General features: G+C 53.8%; 10 protein-coding genes across 10 annotated transcripts; 5 read left to right on the top strand and 5 right to left on the bottom strand.

Annotated features, from left to right (window-relative positions):
- The first annotated feature begins 1,053 nt into the window (after positions 1-1,053).
- afeA (adenylate-forming enzyme AfeA) lies at positions 1,054-3,334 on the top strand. Its single transcript, XM_025572772.1, has 3 exons — positions 1,054-1,490; positions 1,670-2,796; positions 2,879-3,334. The coding sequence occupies exons 1-3, from the start codon at positions 1,242-1,244 to the stop codon at positions 3,264-3,266; spliced, it is 1,764 nt and encodes a 587-aa protein (XP_025429835.1). The 5' UTR covers positions 1,054-1,241; the 3' UTR covers positions 3,267-3,334.
- A 2,057-nt stretch (positions 3,335-5,391) lies between these two features.
- Positions 5,392-6,193, top strand: BP01DRAFT_94236 (uncharacterized protein). Its single transcript, XM_025580254.1, has 2 exons — positions 5,392-6,082; positions 6,192-6,193. Exon 1 carries the CDS (start codon positions 5,493-5,495, stop codon positions 5,841-5,843), a length of 351 nt encoding a protein of 116 aa, XP_025429836.1. The 5' UTR covers positions 5,392-5,492; the 3' UTR covers positions 5,844-6,082; positions 6,192-6,193.
- A 423-nt stretch (positions 6,194-6,616) lies between these two features.
- BP01DRAFT_94197 (uncharacterized protein) lies at positions 6,617-7,192 on the bottom strand. Its single transcript, XM_025580252.1, has one exon. The coding sequence runs from the start codon at positions 7,067-7,069 to the stop codon at positions 6,713-6,715; it is 357 nt and encodes a 118-aa protein (XP_025429837.1). The 5' UTR covers positions 7,070-7,192; the 3' UTR covers positions 6,617-6,712.
- Positions 7,193-7,315: 123 nt separating this feature from the next.
- On the bottom strand, positions 7,316-8,338 carry BP01DRAFT_300051 (uncharacterized protein; the record flags this gene model as incomplete). Its single annotated transcript, XM_025571971.1, has 2 exons — positions 7,316-7,891; positions 7,961-8,338. 2 exons carry the CDS (start codon positions 8,336-8,338, stop codon positions 7,316-7,318), a joined length of 954 nt encoding a protein of 317 aa, XP_025429838.1.
- A 104-nt stretch (positions 8,339-8,442) lies between these two features.
- On the top strand, positions 8,443-8,933 carry BP01DRAFT_94199 (uncharacterized protein). The gene has a single exon (XM_025580253.1). It carries the CDS (start codon positions 8,546-8,548, stop codon positions 8,882-8,884), a length of 339 nt encoding a protein of 112 aa, XP_025429839.1. The 5' UTR covers positions 8,443-8,545; the 3' UTR covers positions 8,885-8,933.
- Positions 8,934-9,632: 699 nt separating this feature from the next.
- BP01DRAFT_375236 (ferritin-like domain-containing protein) lies at positions 9,633-11,094 on the bottom strand (the record flags this gene model as incomplete). The annotated part of the gene is made up of 2 exons (XM_025576882.1): positions 9,633-10,658; positions 10,711-11,094. The coding sequence occupies 2 exons, from the start codon at positions 11,092-11,094 to the stop codon at positions 9,633-9,635; spliced, it is 1,410 nt and encodes a 469-aa protein (XP_025429840.1).
- A 1,271-nt stretch (positions 11,095-12,365) lies between these two features.
- BP01DRAFT_358289 (SDR family oxidoreductase) lies at positions 12,366-13,496 on the top strand. The gene is made up of 2 exons (XM_025575393.1): positions 12,366-12,488; positions 12,563-13,496. Exons 1-2 carry the CDS (start codon positions 12,416-12,418, stop codon positions 13,396-13,398), a joined length of 909 nt encoding a protein of 302 aa, XP_025429841.1. The 5' UTR covers positions 12,366-12,415; the 3' UTR covers positions 13,399-13,496.
- A 58-nt stretch (positions 13,497-13,554) lies between these two features.
- Positions 13,555-15,116, bottom strand: BP01DRAFT_358291 (isopenicillin N synthase family dioxygenase). Its single transcript, XM_025575394.1, has 2 exons — positions 14,749-15,116; positions 13,555-14,636 (listed from the first exon to the last, which is right to left on the bottom strand). Exons 1-2 carry the CDS (start codon positions 14,821-14,823, stop codon positions 13,653-13,655), a joined length of 1,059 nt encoding a protein of 352 aa, XP_025429842.1. The 5' UTR covers positions 14,824-15,116; the 3' UTR covers positions 13,555-13,652.
- Positions 15,117-15,462: 346 nt separating this feature from the next.
- Positions 15,463-16,667, top strand: BP01DRAFT_300136 (amidohydrolase family protein; the record flags this gene model as incomplete). The annotated part of the gene is made up of 2 exons (XM_025571975.1): positions 15,463-16,453; positions 16,507-16,667. 2 exons carry the CDS (start codon positions 15,463-15,465, stop codon positions 16,665-16,667), a joined length of 1,152 nt encoding a protein of 383 aa, XP_025429843.1.
- Positions 16,668-16,803: 136 nt separating this feature from the next.
- BP01DRAFT_344147 (uncharacterized protein) lies at positions 16,804-18,436 on the bottom strand (the record flags this gene model as incomplete). Its single annotated transcript, XM_025573549.1, has 3 exons — positions 16,804-17,870; positions 17,915-18,286; positions 18,349-18,436. 3 exons carry the CDS (start codon positions 18,434-18,436, stop codon positions 16,804-16,806), a joined length of 1,527 nt encoding a protein of 508 aa, XP_025429844.1.
- Between the last annotated feature and the right edge of the window lie 398 nt (positions 18,437-18,834).

An 18,834-nucleotide genomic window follows, 5' to 3' on the forward strand; every position in this document is an offset into this window, starting at 1 on the left:
AGTCAATCGGTGGTAGAGTGGCCCTGACAGGGCCACCTGAGTCTCCAGCGCAGATTAACTAGTGCGCTCAGATACGTGGGCCAGCAGACCCCGAGGAGGAGCACCGAAAGATGGCCACCCACTTGCCCCTTCCCTCCCCCCCCCCCCCCCCCCCCCCCCCCCCCCCCCGGGGGGGGGCCCCGAAAGGGGCCCCCCCCCTTCCCCCCCCCCCCCCCCCCCCCCCCGCCTGCTCGCTCAGCAAGCGGGGTACTGCCTCTTTTGGGCGTCAACCAAGATAGTCAAGTCCATCATGTAATGGCTTGTCATGCGCAGATATCTGGGACTCGTTAGCAGACGTCAGCGTGGCATGGGTGTCTAGAGCAGTGGGGACAGTTCTGCAAGAAGGCGCATGATGCGTGGGCTTCAGCAGGGCTACGACCAAGCCTCTGGGAACCGTGGGAGTAGTTCGGGGAGGGGGGGGATGAGTTCTCAGGACGGCAGATCTAACCGGGGTTCAGCTGCATAGGAAGGATTTGAAGAGGAACGATGGAGCTACATCGACAAAATGAAGCACCAATGACAGTGTCGTGCAGAGGTTGTTCACTAGTTCAGACATGAAGTCGGGCTGAGAGACTGCACCATATTGGTTTAAGTTATGGAGAATTGCGGTTGATCATGGACCTAGTCTGTTTGCATGACGGACCAGTGAAGTGCTTTTGTTGCAATCTGTCGGAGCCGGAGCATCATGGGAAAGACAGAGAGACCCACATTGGCTGCGATCTGGATTGACTTGCGTTAGCAGCTAACTAGTCTACTAAATTGCTGGGCTCGGAGAAAGGATCAGCAATCCGATCTTAGCGGACGATGTCTCGGGTTTCCTGGCGCGCCACTGCCCTAAGTTATTCCAAATTCCAAATCACCATCACCCCGAAGCGCAGGTAATTGGAATTGTCCTTCGAGACACCGCAAGTTAAACCACCCTTTCAGTTTCTCTGAAACCCACCAGCATGACAAAAAGCAGTTTACATTCCTCATCATGGTTATTATATTTATCGACTCGAATCTCCCCATGGTTGGGGCTTCTTCATTAACAACTACTACTTCTGTTTATCCTTCAGTTGACTACTACTCACTTCCTCCTGGTCTTAACCTGTCTCAGCCATTGACCAAATATCTTGTCTCCGACCACCTGTCCCAGTCGGTCGTATCTGCCTGCTTGCTCCTGACCGGGTCTCCTTTGACACTTGGTTTCCGACGACGCGATGGGTCTCTGGGAGTCCTCCTTGGTGGACCCTTGTCTGGGCTATCCTCCATACACCGACTTGTTGACCTTTGCTTTCCGCAGCCCCTACCCCTACGACAGAGAGCGACCATTGTTCATTGACGCGGAAAATCCTTCGCAGTCGTTCAATGCACGGCAGTTTGAGACCCTGGTCCGCACACTGATTGCAGGGTTGAAGGCCCATGGAGTGCAGCGAGGGGATTGTGTGTTGGTCCATCTTGGGAATAGTGTAAGTCAAGTAATTATGCATGGCATTTCCCTTTTCGTCTCTCGCTCTACACCGATTTCCGTCCCCCACCTTAATTCCATTCATTGCTTTTCTTTCTCTTTTCTCCAGAGGAATAAAAATTCTGCGCGAATTGATTTTCCTGCCTGCTCTCCTTCCACACCGCTAACACAATGGGGTAGATCATATACCCCGCACTCTTCTATAGTATCATCGGCGCCGGCGGAGTGTTCATGGGCACCAACGCACGAAGTCAACCACAAGAGCTCGACCACTTGCTTCAGCTGGCCGAACCCAGATTGATAATTACCTCTCGCGATGCCCTTGCAACCGTTCTCAAGGTCTCGGCCGACCGGGAAATATCCCCCAGCCAAGTTTGCCTATTGGACGAGTTGGCCGAAGATCACATTGGCCAGCTTCTGTTCTCAGGGCCCATGGCCTATGCGGCCGCAAGCGTGCCGTATCTCGCCAACACCGAGAACGGAAGCCACTTGACCTTCGCTCACCTGCTCGCGTACGGGGAAGAGGATTGGCTCACCTTCCATGACGAGGAGATTGCCAAATCGACGCCGGCCGCGATGTTCCCCACCAGCGGCACCGGGGGGTTACCCAAGGCGGCGATTCTGTCGCATCACGCTATCATATCGCAACATCTCGGCATCCAGTACGAGGTGCCCTACGAGGTGACGCGGCTAATGTCACTCCCCATGTTCCATCTGTTCGGGGCCCTGTGGACCCACCTGTTCCCCATCCGCTATGGACAGCCTTTGTTTGTCCTCTCGCGCTTCGAACTCGCGCAGTTCGTCGCGGCGGTGTATCAGTATCGCATCTCTGAGACCTACATGGTTCCGGCCATGATCCACGCCTTCAATCGCGCGACCATCCCGGTTGCGGACTATTTGTCGTCACTACGCTATGTGGGGGTGGCTGGCGCACCGATTGACGGGCCGTCGATGGAACAATTCGGGCAACTGCTCCATAGCGAGGCGCAAGCCTCCCAGCTCTGGGGGATGACCGAGGTGGGTGTGGTGTTCCAGAACCGGTACGGAGAGCCAGGCCACCCCGGAAGCATCGGAAGGCAGCTCGCGGGGTATGAGGCCCGACTGATTGGCCAAGATGGGGAGGTGGTCGCGGAGGAGAACAAGCCTGGGGAGCTATTTGTGCGTGGGGCTGGCCTACTTCTGGGGTACAAGGGACGCACTGATGCGAAAGACGCGCATGGCTGGTTCCGCACCGGGGATGTGGCCTATGTCAGAGACGGGGTATACTACATCCACGGCCGGACCAAAGAGTTGATCAAGGTTCGAGGGTAAGCTTTTGTTCCCCCTCCCCCGCCAATTCAATTCGATTTTGTAATCTGGGACAGGGTCTAACCACAAGCGGAATTCCAGATGGCAAGTTGCGCCGGCCGAACTCGAAGCGGTCCTGCTGCTACACCCAGGCATCGAGGACGCGGCGGTGATTGGGGTTACATCGCACGACGGCAGCACGGAGCTCCCGCGGGCCTTCATTGTGCGGGCGAAGAACGCGACAGGCAACCGGTTGACGGCGGACGAGGCGTACTCGTTCACGCGACAGCAATTGGTCAGCTACAAGGCGCTGGACGGGGGCATTATCTTCGTGGAGGAAATTCCGCGCACGGCGAGTGGGAAGATCCAACGGTTCAAGCTGGCGCAGATGAACACCTATCGGGAGATAGTTAGCTCGCTGCTGACGCGTTTCAAGGGCACTACTCTCCAGACGGTCGGGATTATGCATAAGGGGCGCATTACGGTCTGACCCTGCCCCTCTTTTCTTGAAGTTGCTCTGGATTGGCGTTTGCGGCGGGTCTCTTGTCTGGATAGTGGGTACTCCGTACTGGTTGCGGTGTTGGTATCATAATGGTTCGGGGTTCTTATATAGTACTCTTATCGCTCTATATACACGTCTTCAGAGGAGTATTAAATTGGATTTGGGGTTCAGAGAGATTACAGATCCAGCTAGCTATAATGATTCAATTTCCACCTATTTCGAGACAATAATCAATTTCAAAAAAGGTTCTTTCGAGCAGCCCCCAGCCACAACCATAGAGTCCAGCAGGTAGCTGTCCCCAGCATCAGCAGAACGAGCTCTGATCCGTGGGAAAAACAAGCATACCGACTACCACGCCCTGTTACACAAGAGGGATTGTCCCGTTGCATCACAGCATAATCTACAGCCTTCATTCTGAGCGAGCGCAGCAGAGGTAGCAGCACATACATTGTGTGCACGTACTGTACATGCCATGTACTGACTGTCATGTCTGCGAAAACGGAATTGATGTACAATTGCTTACTGCATCCACATTCCTCACTTTGACTGTGCTGTTGCTGCAGATGCATGTATGTTGATTCTCAAAGGGAGGAGTAGCAGACGGGCAGACTCGCAGATTGGCAGACTAAGACAGAGAAGAATGTACTCAAGTGTAAGCTGAAAGATTGCCTCCTAAACCTCGAGGTGATGGAGGGAGATGTGCTGTGCAGTACTGTGCAGTGCCACTAGTAAAAGTTGGGATTGAAATGCTGTAGGTTTGTTCAGTTACTCGGTGAGGAGTGAAGAATCCCCTCTGATTGCCCTGCCCAGTTATCGCTTGATTTGTGCCAATAGATGGCTCAAAAAGGGAATAGTCTCACCTATGGTAGTACCCTACAGTACCTGTCAATTCATAAAGCAGTAGAAAGTGGAAGCGGATGACAAGATAATGGATGACTTGTAATCAGCGCAAGGTCTGGCCAGTCAGATGTAACCGGAACTGGAATTACCCCACAACTCCTTTCTCAATGCAGATGACTGATGTCTTTTGTCTTACACAAAAAGTCAGTCAGTCCGTAACTGCTTACTGGAAATGATTCGGTGATTCTGGCTGGGTCTGAGGTGATGATGGCCTCCTGGGGCCACTGCACTTGAACCGGGGCCAGTGTTTGCTTTTGTCCTGACAGAGGCATGCACGTTTGCTCTTGCAGAGATCGTTGCTTTTTTGTTTTATGTGCCTGTGTCTGTGCTTGATGGTGCAGATCACTGAAGAGTGACTTCTCTTGCTTATGGTTGTCTTTTCATTTTCTTTTGCAGGGAGATGAGTATGTGGGAAGAAAGGGGTGGCGCGTATCTTGGGCTTGGGGTTTCTTGTCTGGTGTAATATGTAGTGCATTATTACTGGAATTAGCGTAGAGACTAGAGTGGTGTCGTAGATTGAGGTTGAATGCTGGGGTTGATGGGGGGATTAGGTGTGATATGACATTTTTGAAATTAGTACTGGGTGAGGCCTCAATCGGTGGTAGTCGGTCCAGCTCCAACCAGATTTCCAAGGGAGTGTCCAATTGGAAAATTTGAGTATATTTCGTTCAGATGGTTTTCTGTAGAGTTTGTTCAGATGGTCAGACCAGGGGAGCAGGATTGCTGCTGCTGCTGCTGCTGCTGCTGCTTGAGAAGAGCAGGCTATCTCAGTAGCAGCAAATACTCCGTGAATAATCCTTAACAATGGGTTGGCATTATCGAAGTAATGGTATTGTCCGGGTTCGAGGATATCGAAGCTGAGATGATTTCCGACTCATTCTATGGAGAAGCTTGGGCTTGGGAATATCCTGTCGACTAGTGCGGCAATAATCTCTTTTAGCTCCGCCACTAATTCCTCTCCTCCTCTCCCTCCTCTACATCACCAGGTAATCCTCCACCTCCAGCTTCAATCTTCCCACCAGATCCCACCCCTCTTGCGCCACAATCCACAGCTTGCTTGGTGCCACAGCCGAGTCGACTGCTTGTCCCTCGCTCCGGTTATCCTCGGCTAAATCGACTCTAAAAACACATGGCGATGCGATGGCGACGCTGCTGCCACTAACCACCTCCATTGCTTCTTAGTGCCTCCAGTTCAGCCCAGACTCCAGCCCGTCAGCCAGCCCAGTTCATTTGCTGACCAGGAATTCCGGACAATCGAATTGTCCAGCGATAAAACTATTTGCCTGTTCGTCTCTCGGAATCGGCCGCATTCGGATGGTCACAGTAGTACGGAGTACGTCTGACTACTGGCAAGCCCTCCGCTGTCACTGCTGCACTTGGAACTATCCATCTCTTCCTACTATATGCAGCTTTGCTTTTTCTTCTTGTTTTTCGCTTTTCTTACTCCCTATTTTTTGCTTCTGTCGGGTCTTCGCGCCCACTCTTCCGCCTGCCTCTCAGCCATCCTCTCGGTCCGGAATGCCATCATGCTCGACGCCTCATACTAGTTCGACCTCCTCTGGTCTGATTCCTGGTCTCGAAGCCAGTCTATCTTCAATTTCTCGCCACTTCAATCCAAAACTCGCTGGGCTCGCGTCTTCGCTGAACTTCCTGATTGAGAGATAGCTCCGTGCGCGAAGGGAATTTCCATGCGGCGAAAGTCGTGCCTCGCGAGGATGCCCCCAAATTTTGGCTAGCACAGTGATTGTTTTTCCCGCTGATCGTCCGGTCTCATGGGGTTGGTGAGATCTTCTGGGCTGGCCGATGCCCTTTATGGCCCGTGCCCTTCCAATGATTTTGCAGGTGTGCCAAGTATCAGTCCGTGCATACACATCAGCAGTTATGCACCTACGTGTGGAATGGATGTATGTATGTCAGAGTCCCTCGCACGCACATCTGACCCTGCATCTGTCATCCCAACTGCTCAGCAGCTACGAGTGACATCACCACGGGTGACTGACACCGGCCGATCAGGCAGCCCGGTCATTCTTCCAGCCACTTGGCCGCCAGGGGAATTCCAAGTAGTCAGTCTCGTCCCCGGCCCGGTCTCCTGGTTTGCTGCTGCGCTTGCCTGAATTTTCCCTTCTGTCCGATTATCTCTGGGCGTAGCTGCTTGTCTTCACGAACTATTGCACCATCCCTGCCAAGCGCTACGGCTAGAGTTTGGTCTCAACGCTGCGTCTGCTCGCGTCGCAACGGTCTCCTGTGCAACTGCAATGCCACGTCGACAGACCTGCAAAGTGAAAGGGGCGAGAGGCGCATCTTTGGCGAAGGGCAAACGGTCAACGCAAATGCGCCCTGATCCGGCTGCCTGTCATACTTGTTCTCTGATGCCCCAACGAAAAAGGCGTCCGGTAGGTATGGCCCGCGCGTATAATCCTTGGCGCAGCTAGTATCTCGTCCCGGTGCGTGCTGGATCCTTTCGCAATGGCATTGTACACCATCCTACACTTCTACTATGGCTGAACGGACAATCTTATTCGCCGATATCTATCTCAACTTGTTCGAAGCGAAGTTACCCTAGAGTTGCCGGCTGAATCAGATCTATCCGTGCCTTCACATGCCACTTGCGAAGCAAACGATGTTGGATGCACCGAGGCTGGAGCTCGGTTCAGATTGCTATCATCCTGCACTACACATACAGTAGCCGTTGCACTGTGATGATGTGCTTGCTGTGCCTCGACGAGGTGCGAATTGACGTCGCACAGCTCTCGCATTGCGCACTTACACCGGTAGTATACTGTGTAGACGAGCGGATGTGGCAGTGTCAGTAAACACAGTGTCTCCAGCACTGCGCATGAAGCATGGCGGGCCTGCACCGTGACGTGATCGCATACGAGCCTACGGTGCATGTCATCCTGGCTATCGCCACTAAACCGCAGCGAGAGACCAAGGCATCGGGCAGCAGGCGCCTTGGCAGTAAACCCATCGCAGGATCTGGATCCTGACGAGTCAACCCTCCGCGTCGCTTGGAGATGGAAGGGCGAGTCAAGGCACTACTGTACTCGGGGGAGTCCGTAGATCGAAACCCCCCCCTCCTCCCCGACTGCCAACCCATCCGTACCCGCACAAACTCCATAATCCCAATAGCCAAGCGATCAAAGAATCCCATACCCCATCCACCAAACGCCCCAAGCCAACGGCGCGAACGCCCCCAGCACCGCCGGACCCAACGACATCTCCAAAACGCCCCAAATCCACACCGTCCCAAACGCGGGCGCATGCTTCATCACCGCGTAATACGGATCATCATTCGTCATAACCATCAACTTACACCCCAGAAATATTGTTAGAGGCAAGAAAACCAAAGTCCGTAGACTGGGCGGAAAGAGCAGCCGCCGCAGAAACCCCCACGAGAGCTTACTCCTCTCCCACGGTAACAGCGAGAGCGTGTTTTGCTTGCTTCGAGGGGTGGCACCGATGAACCCGACCACATGCCCGTGCGCGAGGTGGATCAGCAGCGTCAACATGGGAAAGGCCACGACGGCAGACTCGCGGATGAGTTTGTCCAGCTCTATCTCCTGCGCGTACTGGTGGGCGGCGAGGTAGGCGAGGGTGAGATGGAGGGTCGTGAGGGGGAGAGAGAGGAGGAGGGTGTCGAGAACGGGGGGGATGGGGTGTTTGTCGTCGTCGCCGTCGTCCACTTCTTCTTCTTCTTCAGACTCATCCTCATCCTCATCATCCTCATCGTCGACCTCAGAAATCCGCTCTCCTGCACCTCCCTGCTGCATCTGCATCTGCACCTGTTTCCGATGCGCCCGTCTAAGAGCCCGCTCCTTCGTCCGCGTAGGCAAACTCCCCTCATCAACCGTCGAGATCTCCCCGGTCCGCGGATCAACCGTCACGAATTGTGTACCCCCGCCGCCGCCGCCGCTGCTGCTGCCACTGGCATTGGTATCGGACAGCTGACCGAGCAACTCTCCCTGTCGTTCGGCGATAATATCCACTAGTGTTTTGCCCGTGGGGTTGGCCGGTGTAGAGGACGAGGTGGTTGAAGGCGCCGGAGGGCGGGCGAGAGGGATGGAGGCTGGGTCGAACGCGTCGTCGGAGGGTTGGGTGGTGGGTTTCGTCGCTGCTGCTGCTGCTGCTGCGCGGCGGTGTTTTCTGTTGCGGGTTGACATTTTGTTGGCTTTCTAGAAAGCGGTTTGGTTGGGGGATTTGGAAATTGTGGGTTTCTGTTCGATGGGGTGGGTGTTGCGGTTTCGATGGATCCGAGTCGGAGGAGGCAAGTAGGCTAGGCGTCAGGAGCTTCTTGTCTTTGGATGAATCTGAGGATAAAGATGAAGTAAGTTTCAGGGTCAGTCATCTTCACTCGATTGGTTGAGGGAATGAAGAAAGGTGGTGGTGGTGGTGGTGGTGCGGTGTGCGTGGTGTGGTGTGGTGTGGTGCAGTCTGTTCGTTCAGGAGGCTGTGATGGATCATCCAGGACAAAGCTAAAGGAGACTTACAACAGGTCCAGTACAATAGGTATGCTGCACCGACGAACCATGCAAGTAAACACCAAGCCCAAAATCCCAAGGAAAACCCGTAAAAGGTGTCAACTGTCAAGAACCTTCAGACAGGACCCCTACTTAACCTTGAATGGACGATTTGGTTTCCGTCTCCCGCTCCCTGGATGGCGCCGCATCCACCCGGCGTTAAGCGGGGTTAAACTGTGCCATAAATAGTATCACGACGGAGGAGCTCCTAAGCAGGGTCATCTTGAATAAGTTAGAGGAAATATTGGTATATACTCGAGAAATATACTGGGTAGGGCTTGCTGCTCGCTAGAAATAGTGCAGTGTAGTGGTGTATACCGACCTGGTTCGTCCCTGGAAGATTGGGCTTGTATATCATGATGGGAATGGAGAATCCATGAATGGCCGAGTAAATCTTCAACTTATACTACTCCGAGTCTTCGCTTGCATAGTAGGTGTCTATCGAGGATATATGCAGGCCCCTCCGCAGAGCAATGTGTACAATAGGTAGAACGGAAGGAGGTCATGGACTGCTCGGGGGGATGCGCTGGCTTGTAGACAAGTGTGAGAGGCTCCTGACCCGTGATGCTACATAGATGGGCTTAACCTGTCTGCAATATATGCTTATCTCTTGTCATGACCAGTGCTAAATAGCAACCATTTCATGATTGTTCAGGTAGCTGCAACATGTCACCTTCAGTTCTAGCTACGCAGGATTGTCAACTTACTAGATGAAACAAGATTTACGGCTATATTTAACTGGAACAAAATGTAGTAAAAATTAACGTAATACTTGTAAAACTCGAAATTAGAATTAGCAAGAAGGCAGTAAGGTAGTACAAAACGCGCGAACTCCGCCCATCTCACTCGGAACAAAACATGAAAGACAAATCGAGCTTTATCGTGAATCGTTGCTGCGCACCGTGACGCTTCACATCTATCCTTAATTCCTATACACTTAACCGGACTGGTACAGAGCAGGACCAGCGACCACGTGAGGGTTCAGCATGGTGATGTTGAACGGAGTCACGTAGAGGTCCGAGTCCGTGATGGCAAGGAAGATGGTACCGTTGGCGGCCGGGTCACCAGCGTAGGTTGACACATCAGGCTGGATGGTCGTGCCCGAGTTCGATCCATTGAGGGTCAGAGCAGAGTAGGTCACGTTCAGCTGCGTGGCCCAGGCAACGAACTTGGGCGCGCCGGCGGAGGTCGAGGTGACATAGCTGTTGTTCGGGCCCACGACCTTGCCGGGTGTCTCCCAGGTGAGGTAAACCTGACGGCCAGGGAAGGAAAGGGGGTTGGTGCGGTTGTGGGTGATGGCGGGCGAGCAGTCGATGCCGACCTCGGTAGAGTTCCAGCAGGCCTCCGACTCCGGGACCACAGTGCTGTTGGACACGTTGGTGCCGTTGGTAATGGTCTCGCCCACAGCCTCCGACCCCTGGATGCGGAAGGGGTTGGGCTGGTTGACAATGCTCAGAGCGGGGAAGTTCTGCCACGCCAGCCGGGTTTGGTTGGCGGGACAGTCGGCAATATAGGGTGCCAGAAGGGTCCATGCCCAGGACTGAGGAACACCGACCTCGAACCACACCGGCATGGGGAAAAGACCCTCGAACTGACGGAAGATAAGCTGCTGTCTGGCCTCCGTGGTGATGGACTGCGTAAGGAGCGTGGCGGCCTCGCGCGAGTCGAGGTGAGCCAGGAAGCCGTAGACCCCAGACTCACCGAAGCGAGTGAGCTTCTGGCAGAAGTCGATGAACTCGTGAACAGTGGTGTAGGGGTAGACATAGTTGCACTGCTTGGGGGCGGCAGCGCCCAAGATGTTGGTCAACATAGTAGCATGTCCGACTTCCTGGTCGGCCATGAACTCAATCAGATGACGGTCCTCGGCATTCAGTCCAGCAGCAGTGAAGTCCGCTTCTGAGAAGCGAGCCAGTCCGTCATGGAACAGATCGAGCTCAATGTACTCTTGGTAAAGCGCGAGAGCCTGATAGCAGTTTAGCAAGTTGCCGTACATCCTGTGGAGGATGACGACTTACCAACGACTCGTAGTCAAAGTCACTCTTCGCGTTGTAGACGGGCTCAGTGCCGTTGGTCCCAACACCACCTGCGGGGATGTATGGGCCCGGCTGAGGGTCATGAAGCTGTCCATCACTGGGGTAGTCGAACGCTCCCGGCGCAGGGGGCAGAGGGGTGACGCCAGGGCCAATGGAGCTTGCAGTCAAGGCTCCAGTAGTGGTGGGAGTCCCGGTGTACGGGGTATGCGCCTGAGAGGTCGAATAAGTCACCACAGGTGGAGCAGTGACTGTAGCTGTCTCGGCACTGTCGGTGGCACTGTCGGTGCGAGCAAAGAGCTGGCCAGGAAGGGCCGAAGCCAGGGGCGAGCCCAGCGTGCTGAGCAGCAACAGACGGGACCAGGTCATGGTGGGTGGTGTGGATGCAGGTAACTTGGAGAGTTTGAACACCCGGAGCTTTGTGGACATACAGAAGAAGCAGAGGCATGGACAGCCGGTTATAAAGGTTCCGTGAGACTGCTGTATAGCGCCTCAGCTGTGACGCAACCGGGTTATCATCGTTCATGTTTGAAAAATCTTTTGTCTGCGCCGACCAAGCCCAGCTCGACCCAAGCAATGATTGAGCTAGGTTCCCGGATGGATTCGGCACCCCATGTAACCACTCTGTTACAACCTTGGAGCCATGTCGGTTGGGATTTCGAGCAGCCCGTCTAGCATGCTCCACCGGTGGATCCAATCCGGTCGTGTCGGTAACACACCTTGAGTAAAAGCCGAATAAGGCTGAGCTTAGCAAGACGGGTGCTGCATACTGTTAATGCTCGAGGCGTACGCAGCAAGAGCTGCTGCTACCATGGTTTGTCATGGAAATCAAAGTGCGTAGTATATCCGGAGTCGAACGGAGGCGACGGTAGTAAACGAGCCATGACGAATTGGTGAAATCAGGGAGCTAGGGGGATTTCCATCCGAAAAGGGTCCTGATCGGCCCTTGCATTGTGACACAACCCTGGCTGGCCATGATTCAAATTAGCCCGGGGCTTATGAACAATCATTATAGTTGCAGAAACATGGTCGACAAGCACACGATAGGCCCCACTTCAACACATCCCGTGCTCCACTTGCTGGACGCAGCTGAAGGAGAACTGCTAAGGCCGCATTGAGTCAGATTAAGAGGATACCTCCAGGGTAGGGTAGTCAAAGTGACGTGCGGAAAAACTGGGAGTTGAGTGGATGTTCAGGAGCATTAATCCAGGGAATCGGAGAGCCGGAAGGGCTGATGCAAAGGTGAAGAATAGTGGAAGAAGGTAACTTAATGATGCATTCATCGCCGAAGCCGGATGAGGCAGGTGGAAAGGGTGTCTTGTCCCTCTGACTCAGCATCACCTCTCCCCGTCGGCTGCGCCAAGGCTGTTCCTGACAAGATTCTTGCAGCTCATGACAGCAAACAGCCACAGCAACAGCAACACAGCAACAGCAGGGCTGGAATGGATTGATGGGAGAGATGCCGATGGTTGAGAACTAGCGACAGACAGACCAGGATCGTTGGGGACAAAGGGAGGTGTGACGTGATCGGATGCGGCAGAGTCTACCCTGTAGTTTACCCCGCATCTTCCTACAGTACAAGACACTTCTTGCTATCCTGGTCGCTTTCAGCCATTGTCACAGTCCTGCCACTCGATTGTTGCCCATCTCTTCCATTTCCACAATCACGCGCTTTGTCTAACCTGCATCCATGTCCCATCTCAGGATCACGGAGTTGTTCTCCGTCGAGGGCTTAGTGGCCGTCATCACGGGAGGTGGTAGTGGTGAGTCTCAGTCCTCTCATTCGCGCCTTGTACTTCCAAGCACATTGCCACTCACCCGTGTGCTCTCCCCCCAGGCCTGGGTCGGATCATGGCTCACGCACTCGCCGAGAACGGTGCATCCAAGATCTTCATCATCGGGCGTCGCCAAGAAGCCCTGCAGGAGACGGCCTCCCTGAGCTCCAAGACGAAGGTCATCATTCCCATTCAAGCCGACATCTCGTCCAAGGAGTCGCTCCAGGACGCCTACGACGCCATTGCAGCGCAGACGGAACATGTTGATCTGCTGATCGCCAACAGCGGAATCCTGGGTCCGATCAACCGGCCGCCCGGGCCCAAGCCCGACGGATCGAGTCCCAGCCTATTCGAGATTCGCGAACAGCTGTGGTCCGCATCCATGGACGAGTTTACGAAGGTCTTCGACGTCAATGTCACCGGGGCCTATTTCACCGTCCTGGCCTTCCTCCCATTGCTGGAAGCCGCCAACAAGCGGAGACCTGCGCCGGTGAAGAACCAGCCGTCGGCCCCAACCGCCCAGGTTATCATCACGAGTTCCATCGCGGGCTTCAACCGCCGCGTGCCGTTTAGTGTCGCCTACAACCTTTCCAAGGCTTCCACGAACCAGCTGATCAAAATCCTCGCCACCGTGCTGTCGTCCTACGACATCCGGGTGAATGGCATTGCGCCGGGGCTGTACCTGTCGGAGATGTCGACGTCGACTTTCCCGGAAGGCGACAAGGGTATTTCCGACGGGTCTTTCCCCCGCGACATGATCCCCCTCACCCGTGCTGGTAGCGAACAAGACATGGCTAGTCTGATTCTGTGGATGGCGGGTCCCTCAGGTGCGTATCTCAACGGCAACATCACCATAACCGATGGAGGACGAGTGAGCGCTGTCCCATGCACGTATTAGTCGGCAGACATTGCACGTAGATCCAGACTGCAGAGGTTGTACGATGGATACTAGGTCTTAGAGATTTAAAAATAATGTGATATGTTAAATGATTTCGATACATGTCCTCCGTAGCAGGACGATGGGTAGAAGCACCAATATCGACGGTACTCGAGCCTATATTTATCATTGCTGTACGGTGTTACGTTGTCAAACTAGAACTGCGCAAAACCCCCACCCCAAGCACATTCCGACGCCAGGTCATCATGATGAAATCAGTAGGTTGCGGTGAGCCGCTGTACTAGATAGTCTCCGGCCGTGATCCCAGGGTACTTAAGCGGGCGGATATCCTCTCCGTAGGTTCCCGGGATGGCCTCGATCATTTGGTCATTATTCGGGTTGCAAAAATACGCGATGCTGTACCGGTCCGGATACACCTCGGAATCGTCCTCCTCGGCGCCCGCGACTTTTGGCGGTTCAACAACCCGATGCCGCGTGCTCTTGATAGTATCATTGGACCAGCGCGCCAGCAGGTCACCCGCGTTGACGACCACGGTATCCGCGATCGGGGTCGCGTCGACGAAGGTGCCCTTGGGGCTGCGGACCTGGAGGCCGCCGCGACCATCCTGGAAGAGCAGGGTGATGGAGCCGTAGTCGCTGTGCTCCCCCGCGCGCACCTGCAGGGGGTTATTCCTGAAGACGCTCTTATCCACGGCCGGATAATGCAGCAGGCGGAGGTTGTTGTCGCCGGCGTCGACGAACGAGTCGAAATAGTGCTCCGGCAGGTGCATGCCCAGCGCGATGGCCCGCATGACCTCGGTGTGCAGGGCTTTGCACATCTGGAAGAACGACAGCATCACCGCCTTGAACTCCTGGCCCTCGGCGTCAAGATGCTCGGGCCAGCGGTTGGGGAGGCCCTCCACGCCTTCTCGGCCGATCTCCATCGTCTCCTTGAGGTCCGGGACGAGGGTTCGAGGGTCCGCCGCCGAGACGTCATCGACTGTGCTTAGCTTCTCTTGCCCGGTCTTCACGTACCCGCGGTTCGCCTGTGGGGTCGTCCAGCACAAGCTGTCTTTCTGATCCTGGGGCCGGGCGAAGAACCGAGCGGAGGAGCTAAAGACATGGCTGACCACGGATGGCGGGACTCCGTGATTGCTGAGATAGAGAAACCCGGAGGTCTTGAAGGCGTGCACGACCGACATGGCGACTTCGTGTTTGTCGGCGGGGGTGCCGTGCAGGAAGGGTCCGAAGTCGATGATCTACAAAAGAGACCAACCCATCAGCGAAGACGAACGAACGAACGAACGAACAAACGCGCGAGCGGCTCATCACTAGTTGCACAGCTAATCATCCAAAGAGCTGGTCACTCACAGGGATTACGAGATCATCTTTCTCGATCGCAGTAGTTACCGGGTGACACTGCTGCTTCGGCAGGTTGCCTTCCATCGTGAGGACGCTCGTGAACTCCTCAAACCTGACTGATAAGTTAAATGTTCACGAGGCTAGATACTTAGGTATGTATCGATTGCTTGATATCAGTGTAGATATTCCCGAAGGTGTGGTGGGGGATCAAACATGGGGGAAGCTGGTGAGATCCCCGCTGGTTATATCACCTCGCAGAACCAAGGAATGCAAGGAGGGGTGCAGAGGCAAAGAACAATGCACTTCTGCATGACACCACATAGGGGAAAACACATATCGTATCGGAAAGTAAACGCGCAAAAACACAGAACCTCCCTTGGATATGGCGGGGAAAGATAAGGCCTGACAAGCAATCATGTGGAGGGGGGCGATATGGAGATAACTGAGTGTGAGTACAGTACCTACTGCTACCTAGTATAGTTATCGCCTTCCCCAGATAAGACAGAATCTCAGATCTAAGTTGCTGAAGACCGAAGATAATCAGTCTGTCTTTTGAATAGATTTTATCGCTGGAGGAAAACACTGATAAGTCATCTTCATGCAGGTGGTTATGCAGTCTGTCTTTCCCCTCAGTTTCTCCTGCTTCGACCCCTCCTTCTCCATCGTCAACCGTCTAAACATCGCTATCAGTCCCAATCTCCGAAAGGCATTCTCAGTACAGACATGGCACCTCTCATCGTCGACATCCATACCCATGTCTATCCTCCCTCCTACATGCAGATGCTTCGAGCGCGCAAGACGGTACCTTATGTCCACGATCCCGCCGACAATGCGACCCCGCGGCTCATCATCCTCTCCTCGGACGACGATGCTTCCATCCCAATCGACCAGCGCGGCCGACCCGTGGACTCGTCCTACTACGACATCGACGTCAAATTGGCTTTCATGCGTCGTCACGGAATCAACAGCAGCGTGATCTCCCTCGCCAACCCCTGGTTGGATTTTCTCGAGCCAGACGAAGCGCAGACATGGGCGGAGCGCATCAACGACGACCTGGAGGCCACCTGCGCACGCGTGAACCGTGCCGTGGATCCCGAGAACACGCTGCAGTTGCACGAAAAGGAAACCCTATTCGCTTTTGGCGCGCTCCCGCTCAGTGCCCCCAGCGCGGATGTGGTCGTCCGGGAGATTGAGAGACTAAAGACCTTGCCCCATCTGCGAGGAGTGATCATGGGTACGACCGGGCTGGGGAAGGGCCTGGATGACGGTCGATTGGATCCTGTCTGGAAGGCGTTGCAGGATACCGACTCTCTGTTGTTCTTGCATCCACACTATGGACTCCCAGATGAGGCCTTTGGGGGGCCCGAGGCGATGAATCGCTACGGTCATGTCCTGCCCTTAGCCCTTGGCTTCCCCCTGGAGACCACGATCGCCGTGACCCGGATGTTGTTGGCTGGGGTGTTTGATCGCTTCCCGGGGCTGAAGATCCTGCTGGCGCACTCTGGAGGCACATTGCCTTTCCTTGCTGGGAGAATCGAGAGTTGTATCCTGCATGAGCGCAAATTTATTGCCAACGGAGGCGACGTTCCCGGTCCGCAAAGAAGTGTTTGGGACGTCCTCAACACCAACATCTACCTGGATGCAGTCGTCTATGGTACTGCAGGCTTGAAAGCCGCGGTGACTGCAGCTGGCGGTGCGGACCGTCTACTCTTCGGTATAAATCCTGATATGATGGCTGGATGCTCGAGAAGGCTGACTTTAAAACAGGGACTGATCACCCATTCTTCCCTCCGCTGGGTAAAGATGACAAGGAGTGGCCTAGTGTAACGACGAACTATAAGGCCATCCATACTGCATTTGACGGAGAAACCGAGACTGTTGCAGGGGTCTTGGGAGAGAACGCGGCCCGCATCTTGAAGTTGAAATGAGCTTAAATACAAATACCCGGACAATGAAGATAATTCTAGGTAACTTTCTCGTGGCCCGTACAAGGTTCGTGTATATATCAATGTATACGTGCCTTATGGCCGGGCCGTACATACCCTGAGATATGTTGTGTAAGATCTATAGAGCCATATAGTCCAGATCAGGAAACGGGGCATCCAACGGGGAACCTGCGATCAATTCCCAACCCAGGAGTCTCCAAGTTTCTTGAACAAACCAATCGGATACTGAATGCTTTGGGGCCTGCACCGCGTTAAGTACGCTAGTCATAGGATCATCGTCACGGTAAAGAGGACTCAAGGCTGCCCAAGAACTTGGGCTTTTGCCAAAGACCGCTTGCAGTAGGGTGTTTTGTAATAAGCCTTTGGTTCTTGCCGCAGGGTCACTTGCTGGAGACGAAGATGATAGATCCAGTACAGCGAGCATCCTTTCGAGAGGCGGTATAAGAGCCTTGGCTTCGGTTTCAGCAGCTAGAATGGATTCCTCATCAAGCTGCATGTCTTTCATGCCAGGTGGAAGTGACAGCTGAGCATTATCTACCTGGAGATCGGGTCGTAATTGGAGGTCCTTGAAAACGAATAGACAAAGCAACTCGCCCACACGATTCAGTAACAGGTAGCTAAACCCATCCTGTAGATCCGATGTCTTGATGTCAGTTTTGTCGAGTGAAAGAGCCATTCTACAGAGTAGCAGACTCATCAGCGTGACGGCTTTATCTTCTGCAATTGATCGGCTATTATTATCCAATTGGCCTGTTTTGAGCCTTTTCGACTTCGCAACTGGTCTCGCCTTTTCTGCAACGGTCTGCCTTGATTGATTCCGACAATAAATGCCCAGGGCTTTGATGACTGTCTCGAACAAGCGAACAGTGTGCAAAATGATTTGGCCACGACTTTGCAATGTTGATTCGGTCGAAGGAACCTTCTTGATTGCTCTAAGCAGTACCTGGTACGCGCTATATATACTGTGGATAGTTGCGGACACACTCGGAGAATTGACGAGAGGCGTGCCCTTTTCTCCAGCACCAGGGTCGGCGCGTCGAACGGCGCAGAGTAGATTATCCACAGCGACATAACATAGCTCAGTTGCAGCAAGCGCAATGACGGGAGGATTAGTACTGCCCTGCAGTGTCTTTTGCAGGGTATAAAATCTTCTCATAAACGACGCAGGAGCTGCAATTAATCCCCCTCAGCGGACAGAATAGTGTCTCAAAGGCATGGAGCTGACTTACGCTCCTCCACGAACCCCGGCATCTGGGCATCCAACCCACCTGAAGTACATTCATTCAGCATACTCGTCCTGCTCTGAGACTGCGCCTGTGTTCGGGGTTTCTTCCTTGAATTACTATCCGAGATAGCCTTTCGCTTAATTGGTTCTTGAATCCCATCGCTCCGCGCAGCATCCAAGCTCTGCAGCTTCGTGCTAAGCACTTCATTATGTTGCTCCAGTTCGTAGATACGATCGAGGAGCTTGCTTTGCTCGGCTTCGGATCGCTCGTAGGCTTGTTGCCAGAATGCGACGCTGTCGAAGAATTGATCGCGGCTTGCGGATCGGTCTGTTGCCGTAACTGGTTTGATGAACTGTCGAATTTGGACGAAGTAATCTATTAGTTGTTTTATGTGTCAGTTTGCTCAACTGACCCAGCTTGTACTGGGCTTTGAGTACCTCTCATGGTAGTTCCAAGTGGCTTTTGTTTCACGATGGCTAGCGCGAGAGCCAGTTGAGGGGGTGAGGGTATCGTGCTCTCGGCCATCCTCATGGATGAGCCCACCACCGTCACGAAGAAACAGATGCTAGTTCTCGGATGTGCTCAAACTCAAGAGATGTGTGAGTTGAGCCTACTGCTGTATAGGCAGAAGTCATTACTTGGTTATATATTTGGCTCGAGGAGAATCAAGTTGGAAGATATTCAGACAGCACCACTCAATTGGGAAGGAGCCGGGCATTTGAAGGCATTTTGGTCGATGTAGTCATCGATATCTCAATGCTGCACCATACCTTGGTCATTACAGTTGAATCTTGTGTCAAGAAAGTGTCTAACTTAAGCTTAGTGAGAAGGTGATTCCAAGGGAAGATTGCTGGCAAACACCTGGAATCAATATATACTTGAGGTGCGACTTGCAGGGAATAATTGACAAATCGCGTGACGTG

This window comes from Aspergillus saccharolyticus (assembly GCF_003184585.1).
Source record: "Aspergillus saccharolyticus JOP 1030-1 unplaced genomic scaffold BP01scaffold_24, whole genome shotgun sequence".
Lineage (NCBI taxonomy): Eukaryota > Fungi > Ascomycota > Eurotiomycetes > Eurotiales > Aspergillaceae > Aspergillus > Aspergillus saccharolyticus.